This window comes from Agelaius phoeniceus, chromosome 9 (assembly GCF_051311805.1).
Source record: "Agelaius phoeniceus isolate bAgePho1 chromosome 9, bAgePho1.hap1, whole genome shotgun sequence".
Taxonomy (NCBI): domain Eukaryota; kingdom Metazoa; phylum Chordata; class Aves; order Passeriformes; family Icteridae; genus Agelaius; species Agelaius phoeniceus.
Window position 1 is genome coordinate 27,516,583 of NC_135273.1, and position 13,798 is coordinate 27,530,380.

At 40.5% G+C, this 13,798-nt stretch overlaps 1 protein-coding gene across 5 annotated transcripts in view; it reads left to right on the plus strand.

The window, feature by feature from the left end:
* The window catches only part of GRID1 (glutamate ionotropic receptor delta type subunit 1), a 485,558-nt gene that overhangs the window by 462,950 nt on the left and 8,810 nt on the right, over positions 1–13,798 (plus strand). For 4 of the 5 annotated variants that reach the window (XM_077183338.1, XM_054637706.2, XM_077183336.1 and 1 more), the window contains 2 exons: positions 487–653; positions 2,002–2,242. In XM_077183338.1, the coding sequence (XP_077039453.1) occupies positions 487–653; positions 2,002–2,242 (408 nt within the window). Of the gene's footprint in view, positions 1–486; positions 654–2,001; positions 2,243–2,504; positions 2,592–13,798 lie in introns of all 5 variants that reach the window. The other variant, XM_077183339.1, reaches the window with a different exon arrangement.

Here is a 13,798-nt window from a genome sequence, read left to right on the forward strand (position 1 = left end):
CACAAGGCAAATTTGTTACTTACATGTTTATATGAGCAAAGCTGAAAAATTACAATTTTTTTGCCTGTGATGCTCATCACTTAAAGCTCATACTATGCCAGTCTTGGCACTTAAATATATGGAACCAGTCACATTCCATGTCTCCTACAAAACATGCATCCAAATTCATCATCTAAAGCAACAGCTTTCATTTATAATTAATAACCTGTTACATAAGCTTCACCTACACTTCTAGATGGCTGAGCTGTCCTATGTGCACACTAAAAAATGGAAGATATTTTAGCAAGGTTTGAAGTAGGTGAGGTCCTGCTGGGAGAGAAAACTGTTAGAAATGTGTTATGTTGAAGGTCTACGTGTAAACTGTGGCCTAATGAAATACCACCAAGGAACAGTGACAAGATTTGGATTTGTTTGCTGGCTTAGGTTTTGTCCTACCTAGAAATGAAGTTTAGTTTAGACTGTGTTGTGTTCATGCTGTATTTACAGGCAAAAAAGGGAAATTATGCTTTCCTGTGGGATGTGACAGTGGTGGAATATGCTGCACTGACAGATGATGAATGCTCTGTGACAGTCATTGGAAACAGCATCAGCAGCAAAGGATATGGGATAGCACTCCAGCATGGAAGTCCCTACAGAGATCTTTTCTCCCAGAGGTAAACTGAAACAAAGCTCATTTTATAGCATTTCTGTCTATAGCCAGCGACTGTTCACATTAATTTTGGCATTTAATTAATAAAGAACAATGAATACATGACAGCAGAGAAGTTCTGAGTTCAGGCTCCCACAAAGCTGCTGCTCCTCCTGCTCCATGTGCATCTGGTTTGGGAGGAGGGCACAGGAGGTGATGTGTGACCTCACACCTTCAGCCAGCACTGCCTCTGGCAGAGGACTGATGTCCTCAGAGCTCGGTGAGAGGTAGAGGAGAGATTGAGGAGAGATCTTGAGCTCATGCCACATTCTGCAGGCTCTGAAGCAATGTGCTGCTCCCTGCAGGAAGCAAGCAGCAATGCCCTGCCTTATCCTTTAGGATGGAGGGACAGGTCGAAGACTCAGGATGGTGCAGGGCAACAAGAATTGCAGGGAATGGCATGGGACTGACAAGACCAGAAGACTATAAAATTATGCTTTTTAGTGATCTCTGAGCTACCAGCTGGGTATCTCTTGTCCGTGTGAATGTGTACCCTGAACTGAAGACACACAGCTGTGCAGGCATGTGTGCCCTTAGCAGAAGGTGAGTGTGTGCTCTGCTCCAGGCAGGGATCTGAAGTGAGATTGCCTCATCTTGCTTCTCCTTCATAAAAAGGAGCAAAACTCCAGCTGCATAACTGGAGACAAAGCTGCCTCAAGAGAAAAGATTGTTAGTAAACAGCTAAAACAGTTATCAAACCAAATCCAAAATGAATCATTCATGCAAAGACGGGACACTTCACAAGAGACAAAACAATTATTAATTAGCAACTGTTAACACAGTAATTCAGGCATTAAGTAACAGCATTGAAGTAAAATCCTTTTGAATAAACTACATTTACTAAAATAAATGAGTTGGTCGCTGCTTAAACAGATTTGTACCAAGTGGTGCACAAACAGTAGCATGTTTAGCCTCACATATTTTTGGAATTATTGTAGGAGAGCAGCAGTGGAGTGGGTTGAGCATTTCACTAGTGGGACCAGCTGCTGCAGCTAAATGTAGCCAGACCAGGCATAACTAACTGGAATGTGGTGATTTCCCCTGGAAATGCTGTTTGCATTGCAGTGGAATTTTTGACAGTCTCTTTTTTCCCAAAAGTTACCCAGTGGAGTTTACCTGCTGTTGTGAGTAGAAAAATGTTGGTATAAGGGAGTTTCAGATGAAGACTACAACACCCTGGTGGTGGAGGGGGGTGGAGTTTTGAATTATGGGATGGCAGATTTAAGAGCTGTGAAGCGTAAGGAAAAGACAAAAAAACAAACCTGTAAAAAGGTATCATTGCAAATAATACTTGTCTTTTGAAATTTCTGCAGGATCCTAGAGTTGCAAGAAAGTGGAGATTTGGATGTTCTTAAGCAGAAGTGGTGGCCACGGATGGGACGTTGTGACCTGAATAGCCATACCAATGCACAGACAGATGGGAAGGCACTCAAGCTGCACAGTTTTGCAGGAGTTTTCTGCATTTTAGCAATAGGCCTTCTTCTTGCTTGTTTGGTGGCAGCATTGGAGTTGTGGTGGAACAGCAACCGTTGTCATCAAGAAACACCGAAAGAGGTCCATAACTTTTATTCTTATCACAATTAAAAGTAGAAAACACAAAAGAAAGAGAGAGCAAGTGGAAGTTGTGGGATTTTAGGTGCTCTCACGCAATAAATTTGATTTATTTTGATTTGCCATACTAAGCTTTGCATATAACGTTTTGGGTGGTTGTTTCTAAGAAAATAAAAACAAACAAACAAAAGTGTCTTTTGTGCACATGGAAGGTGCCAAACTGACAGCCCTGGAGACTAAAGTCCTCTATTTATTTGTAGAGCAGATACAGCATGGGCAGCAGCAGTGCAAACTTCCCCTCATTGCCCCAGCAATGTGCCTCAGCCCTGACCTGGAGAGACCACCTTTAGGGGTAAGAGAGTGGTTCAGAAACACGCCCTCGGCCACTCTGCTGTGAGTGACGGGGAGGCCAGTCACAGGCACCCAGCTGTGCCATCCATGGTGATGTTTTCTCTGATCTGAGCCCCCATCTACTGGCTGGGAGATCTGAGTCCATCCTGGGCAGGCTCTGCAGCTGCCAGACATCTGGTAGTTGCTCTCCTTCATGGCTGACCTAGGCTGAGTTTGAAGAGGTACACAAGCAATTAAAAATAAATCAGTTAGTTAATAATTGAATAAGCCATATTGCCATGACACTGTTTAAATGCTTCCTTTCTTTTGAAGTCAGTTTTATTTCTAAAAGTAGGAGCCTCTGAGGAAGCTGACCTTCATATAACATGTTTTATCTAGGAAATTATACCTGAGAAGTTCTTGGGTTTGAAGTTTCCATGCACAGCAGCCAGAAGAAATTAGCAATGCTAAGATAGAATAATCAGTCTATTCTCAGATCTGTCTTGCATGAAGCCTGTATTTGTTTACCTAGTTTAAATGTTTAACAAACTAACCTCTTGCAATTTTGGGGACACTTGAGGCATTTGTAGGTGCTTTCATCTTGGAACAGATGTTTTTTACAAGCTAATAATAGCAGTGAGCTACACTGCAGCTGGAAAATAGTACATAGCCCACCCATTCTAATCTCTCTTTTTCAAGTTGCAGGAGCAGTAGACTAACTGACATACCTGTCACCTGTAAGCAGCTTTGGCAAATTGGCAACCTGGTCTAGTGGATGGTGTCCCTGCCCTTGGCAGAGGGGTTGGAGTTGGGTCCCTTCCAACCCAAACAGTTCCATATGCTATAATTTTGCCCTGCTGCCTTGTAGAAGTTGCTCCTGCTGTAACTCCAAAGGTGCCCCTATGCTAGTGCTGTGAAGGCCTAAAGCCCAGCAGTGTTTCACTGCACACTGAAATCCTGCAGGGCACGGGCAGGGATGCTTCCCAAAGTGCCCTCATGCTGTGTGCACAAGCACTTATCTGGCCATCCTGTGTGGTATGTTCCCCTCTCTACACTCAGGGAATTGCCTTTGTCTATCTCTGTAGAGTGAGATGAGAATATGATTTAAGGGCAGTTTCATATATCTAAGGTGAAAAAAATTCGCTTTTTTATTGCAAGGAGTTTTGAATACTCCGTTTCCATTGCTGGAAAAGGATCTGTCTTCCCGAGTTTAAATATTTTCTTTTTTTCACCCTTCCCCTTCCTTTCTTTTTTAATACCTCTAAGAAGGATTATTGCATATCTATACCTACCCCATCCCAGCTTTTCCCCCTTTCCCACCCTTTCCCATCCTTCTCCTTCCCTTTCCCTCCAGTGTGTTCTTGATGAAGGTTGCTCTTGTACATGTGTAGTGCTCTTTGGCAGTTTCTTTGTCAAATGTTTTAATGTCAATACTTTTAACCTTCTGTGTTTTAAAGGAAACTGAAGTTACTCCCATGGTAGAGCTGTGCCTGGGGAGATTGCTGTCTGTGGGGCTGAGCTGCCCTTGGAGCACAACTAGGCTGGGTTAGAGGCAAATTAAACTTAACCAGAGCATGGACAGGTTCCAGCAAGATCAGTGATGGGGAGGCTGCCAGGAGAGGGGGAGCAGAGTCAGCAGGAGCCCTGGCACAGCAGGTGCGAAGGCTGAACGAGGAGGTGAGAGGGCACAGGGCTGGCTGCAGGAAGGCGTACGGAGGGTATGCCAGGCAGGGTGGGCTGGAATCAGGGGTCCCATCAAAGGGACAGCTGGCTGCAAGGACAGGCAGGCAGCTAGAGGCACCTTTGAGTCAATCAGAGCAGCCAGAGGGAAGTGTGACAGCTGCCCAGAGCTAGGGACAGGCAGGATTCTCAGGAACCCTCTGCCTAGGCCAATGGCCACACATGCCATGTGGCCACATTGCTCCAGCCCTGCTGCACACCAGGGGTTGGGGCTCTTGTCACAGTGACCACAGCATCCACTCAACTAAACTAGCAAACGAATGTACCTGTACTTCCTGGCAGATCAGTGGCCTGATATATTTTATTTATGTGCTACCAGTGAGGAGGGATTGAAGTGGGACATCTGATGGCTACTGTGATTAACGTAGGAAACCAAGTTTCAAAAGAGGTGGTGAATACAGGTTAAAGGTTTTTGACATGTTTAAAAGAACCAAGTTTCAAAACTCTGGTAAGGACAGGATCCAGGGCTGAGGGGGGTGTGGAGTCCTAGGCAGTCCTCTGCTTGAGGCAGTGGCTGAGCCTGGCATAGGGGACCAAAAGCACAAGGAGAGTTTGATCTCCAGGAGGAGTGTGTTCAGCATAGCTCATTTCCAGCACTGTGTGTTGACCAGCATTTCTACAGCAAGAGCTGTAATGACAGAGCTACAGCACGAGTAGCATACACAGAACATTAAAATCTGCCTCTTAGCTGCATCTGGTACTCCAGCCAAGTCATTAGTTCAGTAAGAGCTGCAAACTCAAATCACGCTGCTGATTTTCTTCTGCTTTTGGGAAGGCTTTGGCAAAACACAAGTGTTGTGATATCACATAAAAATTGTGGGAACTGGGATGTGTCCTAACCACTTTCTTCTGTGAAGCAGAGCTTGTGGAGGGTCACAGAGAAGGCTGATTTTCTTTGCAGTCTGAGATTAGATTTTGATATTGCCAATGAGGCAAAGAGAAGGTGGCAACATTTGGCTTCTGTGACCCTCATCCTGTTGGGAGCTTTATAAATCCCTTGGAAAAAAATTATACTGGAACCAGAATTGAACAAGGAGTTGTCTTGGCTTGTGAAGCCCTTGTGTAGCATTCTCACTTTGGCATGACCCACCTGGTTGGTTGTATCATGTCAATTGCCAACTCCAAAAAAAAGGAATGTTGGGATGATAAATGTACAACTACTATGGCAGATTTATGGCAGGGTAGTGTGCAGCTTGCTGGAGAGAGAGAAAAAGCATTTTTAGAGACTCTTATTTTTTATGTTGGGGGTCAGTGAAGTCTGTGGCTAAAAAAATATGCATTGCCTTCTTTGGCATTGGAGAAACATTTTCAGCTAACATTAAGGTGGTGGTTTTTGCCAGTTTGTCTTTTCTTTTTCCACTTTGTATTCTTTAGGCTTTTGTGGAGGTTTGGCTGAGCCAATACATTGATGTCCAAGGACTCAAATGTCTGCATGGTATAAATCACAGCTCTTAATTACACTGAGTGTGCAGGATGTGGTATTAACTATGAGACAAACAGAAGCCTGTCTTTTGAAACCTGACAGCAAAACTTGGATGTTGATATTAACCTGATCTACATTTGTAGACTTCATAAGAAGATTTGTGTCAAGGGCACGCTGCTTCCAATTAGAATATTTTTTACATTTTTCACATATGAAGAAACTCAACCTCACAAAAATGTAAAAATAGTATTGCCCCAATGCACTATATCAATTCACTAAGACAAACCCTCAGGAAAGATGAATTACCTTTATTTTTCCATGTTGCCATTGGTGCACAATTGTATCTTTCAAGGAATAGTGAAATTTCTTGCTAGAAGAGCAAAGGCTGGGTTGATCTTTTTCAGGATGTTGCTACAAGATATTTTTATTCTATTTGAAGAAGATTTGTAAAAATGTTTCTAATGAGTTGTGCTGTACAAATCTTAATGTTATCCCTATTTAATCCTTATCAGATCAGATTAACAAAAGAAAGATTAGCTCCAGCATCAGGAAAAAATGTACTGCTGCAACACCATGCCACATTCTTTTATTAGGGCTCAAGTTTGCAATCTCTTCAAGCTGGAAAATATCTGGTAATGTTAAAATTGCCTTATTACTTTCTAACTCAGAAAAACTTGCACTAGATCATCTTTTTCCAAAAAATATTCTGGAATTTTTAATCGCCCTCTACTCATTGTTGGTACCCAGCCATCCAATACCCACAGTGAAATTTAGCCAGCTCATACATCTATCTCTGTGTGTTTAAATCTTGAATTTACACAGCTGCTACTCAGCCTGAAATACTGATACCTAATCTTTTGACTTTGATAAGCTTCAGAAAATTAGGGAGTTGTGAAAAATTAATATTTATTCTGGAGTCTTTGTTCAGTCACTTTACATCCCTTTTAAATGACTGGGCAATCAGATAAAGTTATTAAAACTGGTACCATATAAATGTTAACTTTTGACAATTGCCTCTGGATTTCTTTAACTTTTGTGTGAGTCCTATGCACTTATTTCACAATATCAGTAAGCCATAATGTAATTTGGATCATTTAACAGCCAAGGGCTTTGCCACATCATCAGATTGTTGGTATCTTTTATCCCCTTTGAAGGAATGAAAGGCAGTTTTCACATCTTTGTTGTCATTATGATCCAGCATGGCTGCTTCCTGCAATGGGCTCCCCAGCATTCTCTGTGCTTTATCAGCTGTGTCTTTGTGTGATGTGCTATTCTCTGAAGATTATTGCTTCTCAGATCTCATCAGAGCTATGAAGAAAGCATTCCTTGTTCATCCACACACTACAAAACAATGGGAACTTATATGCAAAGACAAAATATCCTATTATTCATGGAAAGAAAGTTAAATTCCCATATTTTTTACTGTCCATGAGATAATTCACTAAAAAATTAACAGGCAACCCCATGTTAAACAAAATTAGTCTCTTGTGCAGGATGATTTTTTGTTTTCTGGGATCTGGCACTTGTTGCATCTCTCATAAGAGGTGATATTGATTCACTTATATTTGATACAGCTCTTGAAAGACAATGTTGGAATGACCCTAATAAATTCTTAGTTTGATTCTTTCTTTTCACAGATAATATATATGATTAATCACAAATCTATTTTTCCAAACCAGCTGTGCTATTCCTAGCAATGTGAATGTTTCAGAAACTAGACCCAGGGTGTTTGGGGATCTCTAGTGCAAGAAGATTTGGTGGTTTTATTGGTTAAGGCATAGCATAGTTTTCCACCTCTTGAGTTGCTTCTAGTAATTGTCTCATAACTTGTGTCAAATTTATAATTCATTAACAATCACAGCTTAGTTTGTGATTTCTTTCCTTTCTCATGCTAGTGCAAAATAATTTTATTTAATAGACTCTTTTCACTTTTCTGTGATTTTTATTTTTAAGTTATTAAAAGGGAGCAGCATCTCAGGTACTGTTCAGAGTGGAAGCAGTCTTGTGTACTAGTAACAGCACCTTATAATTCCTATTTCCAGTTACTCCAAGCTTAATAATGTCTTGAATCTCAAATCTGCGAGCTCTATGAGATAGTGGGAGGCAGCAAAATTATTCTAAAAATTCTCACAAGTATTTTGGTAGTACACAGGGTGAAAGAAAAAAAACCCTGTATCTCTGGCCAGGGCAGCCTCTTGTGACCTGCCTTAAACTCCCTTTTTTCCATGTCCACTGATGTGCAAATCCCTCAGAAATCCATTCTTCCAGCTTTAGCAGTCATGAAAGTTACCCACTAAGGCTCTCTTCTGGTATTAGAAGAGCAGGAATCCCAGTGTACCTTACAAATGGAAATAGGAGCTGGCAGCCACGAGTCCAATGGATCCAAATTTGTCACTGCTAAGAATTGTGATTTGTACTGTGTTCATCTCACTTTAGTTCTCCAGCCAGATACTATTTCATGGCAATTGAGGCTTCTGTATCTTCAGCACGGTGTCAGCAGTGTTGGTTTTGATTATTAAAGAGTCTCTTGCTTTCACCATTATTTTCACTTTCCTTGTCTTTTTCCTTGTTGCTTCATTTACCTTGTCTCCTTTGTGATGTTATCTTTTTATGTGATAATTTGATTTGTGCCAGGATGATTCCTTTTGAGAGTGAAAGGAAACACGAGATCATCAACCCAATGTTTTATTTTCCCTTCATTGCATGTTCTCTATATTTTATCTTGTTTTTATTTTAAATTATTTTTTTCTGTATTTTAATGACATGTCTGAAATCTTTGTACATTTTTTGCTCAGTTGCATATAAATTATCATTTGTTTGTACTACTGTATTGTATTCTACTTTTCTAAGAATAAATAAAGGTTTGTTTGGGGAAAATAAATCATGCAAACATTGGCAAAATAATGCATTTTAATGCCATCTAGAAATTCAGTTTCAAACCATCTTTGAATGTAATAAGCTGAGGAACTTCATTTAAGTAGCATTTTTAAATCAGCAAAGTGGTGTTAGGAACCAGTCAACCCAGAATGCAAAGTTTACTGTTGCTTGATGATAAAGTATAAGCTGGAAGAACCAGTCAAAGAAAAAAAAAAAAAGGCCTATATAATATATAAATTAGCTGTACAGAGGCTGGTAATAGCTGGAAGGGCATCTTACCTAGCTTCATGCTGGCTTTTTATGTGAGTGAAGAAAGAAGATTTTCTCTTTGGAGGTGCCTGTAGAGAAGCAGATATTCTGTAATTCCTGGTCCCAGGCAGGGTGCGCATCCAGAATCCAATGAAATCACCCAACTCCTGCTATTGATCACCATGGATTTTGGTCAAGGCTGTAATGGGTTTAACAGTGACATATCATCCCTGTGATTTATGGCACTGGGCCCAGGCTTCTGCTACCCAAAGCAGCGGTGAAGCAATTGAGTTTTGTGCCAGCATATTTCCCTAACTGCAAGGAAGGGATTTTTGTGTTTGTTTAATTTTTCTCTGTCGTGTAAGAAAACCCTGCTAATGGGATCCTTAGGGATATAATCTGGATTTATCTGGCATGAACCTTAGGGGGGGAAGAAAATTATTCCACAGAAATAAGCTTAAAAAATGAGTGTTGCCATGCAGGGGAATCAAAAAGAAATAACCTGTTTAAAGTTTCAGTTTGGTGATGAGTGTAAGTACTTGCTTAATTTGCATTACATTGCCTGTCCCAGAGAACTTCTGTGGCTACTCATGAGCTTGGCATGAGCTTATGTGTTTTACTGAATTGGAGCCTTAATGTGTCAGATTCTTTTAGATTCTTCACACAATGTTTACACAGCTAATTTTTGTATGTCTTATCTCAGCCTATGGCGGTATTTTAAAGTTGACTTTTTGAAGGGGGTGTAAAATAACAAAATCAGTAAAAGTTTAAAATAATAAAAAGCATAAAATGTGACTTTTTCTCACATTTCTCATTTATTTTGTATTTTTGTGGTTTGTAAAATGCCTTAGGTGTTGATGTGACTAAGCATTTAAGCATGTACATAAAATTAAATAAGAGGTGAATTCTAATCTCACCCAGAACACCAAAACATTTCCATTCCTTTTAGTGGCATAGGGTCAAACTTCAGTTGCTTTGAAGCACCATGTATGATCCAGAGACTGGGAGTAACATGTGCATTGAGGTTATTTGGTGAAGGTAGACTTTACCATGCAATGGTATTAACATGCAATTTATAAACTTATTTATCAATTGAATTTAAATAATTTCATAGTACCTGAAATAATCTGTGACCAATATTACTGAAATATTAAGGTATCACAGATACCAATACTGTGAAAAATATTTTTTTTAATTAATCAATGGCTTGGTTATGATTTTCCATAAGTCCAGACCCATATTTATAGGCACATGTATAAAAAAGAGTTACAAAAACTCACTCAACAAATACTATTTCTTCAGAATTATTAAGTATGCAAGAGTTATCTTTTGGGTAACTGGTGGCCAGATTTTTATTATGCTGAGCTTTTTTAATAATTTGGCTAGTCGTGTCTCGTCTTATGTCAAAATAAAAGCTTGGGCAGTTTCCAAAATACAGCCCTGAATAGAGGCACAGAAACCTTTTCAAAATTTGGTTTTTAATTGCAAAAATTGTGCTAATAGTCAGGAGTAAGGATTTTGTAAGGCTTTCATATAGCTGGAGTGGAGATGAGAGGCTTTGTAAATCAGCTAACACTGGGCATCAAACAGGTTGTAGAAGCAATTCTTTGTCTCCTGTGCCAACTCTCTCTTCTCCTCCTGGCGTATTAGGAAAAAAATGGGAACTTTTGAGATTTGCATGTGACTAGACAGGAATGGTGAAGAACGAGGGTGTGGAGCAATCTGTTACTCCTGATGCTCCAGTAGAGTAATTCAGATGGTTAAAGGAGAGCATTGCTTTGATTTGGGCTGACTAGAATGAGAAATTGCATCCCTTATGGACTAGATTATATTTTAGGATTAAAAAATGTGTAAAGCAATGTAAAGAAACCATTAAGTTTTAGTGAATTTTTGGAATAGAACCTTCATTAATTTAATTTTTCCTTCATAAGAGAGTAATTGCCACCTCACAGTGTAATTTTAGATGATGTCAAATTCTGAAAACACCACCCTCTTGAGGGCCATCCTCTTTTGTTGCAATGCTGTTTCAGACCAGAATTATAAGAAATGATGAGTACATGTTTGCTGAAAAGAGTTAAATATTAACTACATTATTAGCCTCACTATCTTGATCCTTTTTTTTTTCTCCCCACATCTTCCTTTCCCTTTCCATCTGGAGATGGCCAATGATGTGAGGCTGGGCCTCAGAAGCATGGTGAGAATTTCTAATGAACATACAGATGATTGGTTTCTTGTTGAAAATGCCTGCACAGATGAATCCCTGTTAGTTTCCTCCTCATCTTTACCTTCCCCTGGCACTCCCCGTGATCCCAACCTCTGTGTTCTTGGAAATGCCTGTAGCTGCAGTCTGTAGTGTGTACACAGTAGAGGTTCTCCAGTTGCAAGTTCTCCTTTCTCCCAAGTTCCTTTGCAGAGACATTGGCATGCTCATCAACCAGCACTCATTCTGTACTGCATTTTGCTGCTTGTGTTGAGAAATGTTTCTTTGCATTCTCTTATTGTCCTGTTAATTTTTAACATCATGAAACCTGTGGAAACATCTGTACCATGTGAACCACTCACTCATTCTCGTTGTCGTTGGGTTACCAGCCGGTGAACCAAGGTTGGTAAGGATTTTAAAGCTTGAGTATCTCAGCATGAGGCTGGATGTCACCTTTCATATTGAGTAACAAACGAAAATGCTCATAACAGGCTCTTCCCTGGCAGGTTTGGGTGTGTTGTGAGGTCTAGATTGTTCTCTCTGTGATTGCACTTAGTTAAGGGATGGTGGTGAAAGTGGGAGCAGATCATTGCAAGCCACTGTGGGGCAGCCTGCTGTTCCCCATCAGGACTGTGTCCTGGGTACCTGTTCACAGAGACAGGGATGCACTTCAAGAGGATAAATAAGACCAAGAGAGAGGTTTAGCTGGTTCAAAGTGGTGTGCACGGTCAGCTTCACTGGCCTGCTGGGGAGATTGCTGTCTGCGGTAATCCTGGCAAGGCTCACAGGCAGGACCCATGGGACACATCAGAATTAGACCCCTGCTTAGATGTGATTTCAGCTGAGATAAATCCAACCTGGGTAAAGTGTGCAACAGGACTGTGGGAGGATGTGAACTGCTTCATAAAGGTTCTTGCTACCAGTTCTGTAGCCAGTCACTGTTACTTTTTTGGTGTATAGGCTTTTGGTAACAATTTACCTATTTTCTGGCTGAGGGTAGCTGGAAATAAACTTTGGCAATGTATTTGAAACGATTTTCTATCACATTAACATCAACTTCGCAGGATTCTGTAATGTCTCACTTTTTTTTCAGGTTTACTTAGAAGGAAAAAGTGTTACTGTCTCTTCATAAAGTAATTTCTGCTCTCTGGTGAAGGAGAGCATCACTCAGTGAATAAGGTGGCCTCTTGTACGTAATTTTTATGAAGTTTTGTTTCTTTGCAGATGATTCTACATTGAATGAAATTAACATACTGCAAAACTTTCATTTCTTTTATTCTTTCAATTAGGTAACAGCCAACTGGACCTCACCTGATGTCAGTCTCAGTGCCTTCTTCTAACAGCTGGTTTATGGATGATAATTTAGCTAATTGCTAATTTAGAATACATGGTAGAGCTTCCACTTGTAAGAGCAGAAGCTTGATTGCAGGATTGGGCCTATTTCTAAAAGCAGGTTTTCAAGTAGACTCTTGAGGTGCATCCCTGCGTATTTCCAATAAGATTCTGTTATGGTCAAACCAGCTTTGAGCAGAGCACACTCAGAAACCACTCAGCAAATTTTATGTAGCATTAAGTGCTGTTTGACTGGGTCAGCTGCCTGTGTTAAATTAATGACAGCAGACTTCCATCACCACTGCATCTGTGTACACGTCTCCCTGCATTTCACTGCATTGTCGGCTGCGGAATCTCTGGAATAATGAGTGTCACACAGTGAGTCTTATTCAAAAGGGGTTGTTGGTATTAATGTAACACCATACTGTATTGCCATTGTTTTGCAGCACATCTAGTACATATATCATCACTGCTTTTTCTTCTTGAGCAAGCCAATTATGCCTGGTTTTGCCAATCTGTCAGAGCCTCCTGGAATAAATTGAAATTACAGCTTTGCATATGCAGGAGCTGTAACTGAAAGTAATGATAATGACCCTGGGTGAATACAGGATTTCAAAATAATCCTAACCAATTGTACACATGCAGAGCTGCTGCTGCTTTATTTCTCTTTAACAAGGTAAATATTTGAGTCCATGATGTCTGAAACCCCACAGACTGAAGCTGGTTGCTGGGTGGAGCTGTGGGGTTTGATGCTGAGTAAGAAGAAAATAGTCTGTGGGTATCTGAGCATGGAAACTTTGCTGTTTCAGTCTTTTTCTCTGCCTCCTTTTTCAGTTTTGCAGTATGGCTGGCTGTGCCTGGAAGTGCCTCAGAGTGTTCCTCTCTAACTGTGTACAGGTGTGCCTTCCAGCACCTGTGTCTCATGACCTCTGACAGACACCTGTCATTATGAACACATATGTAATGAGTCAGGAGGACTTTTATATGGGTGGGAGAGAGACCAGGATGTTTCCTGGTCAAGGGCAGAAGAGGAAGTGTCTGTCTGACACTGGAGTTTGTCTCAAATTTTGAAACCTAGCCCTAATCACAAAAATACCTAAATTTTTAAAAATAGTTCTTGCACAGAATGAAAATGTAATATTAGCGCTTGTGTCTTGGTTTCTTTCTCTCATCAAAAGGTAATCCTTCATGTTGTCACCCAGGACAGGAAACAAAAAAAAAAAAAAAAAAGCAGAAACCTGCCCTGATTGATGATTAAGGCTATATTACCTTAAAAGCTTTGTTTTCTGCATATCTCCTGAGTCTTATTAACTGCTTTAACAGGCTTTTAATTCTTGGCACAGTTAGCAGCACCTGACTGGGAGGTATTGACATATTCAAGTTATTCCCTCCCTGTATGAGCCTGTCT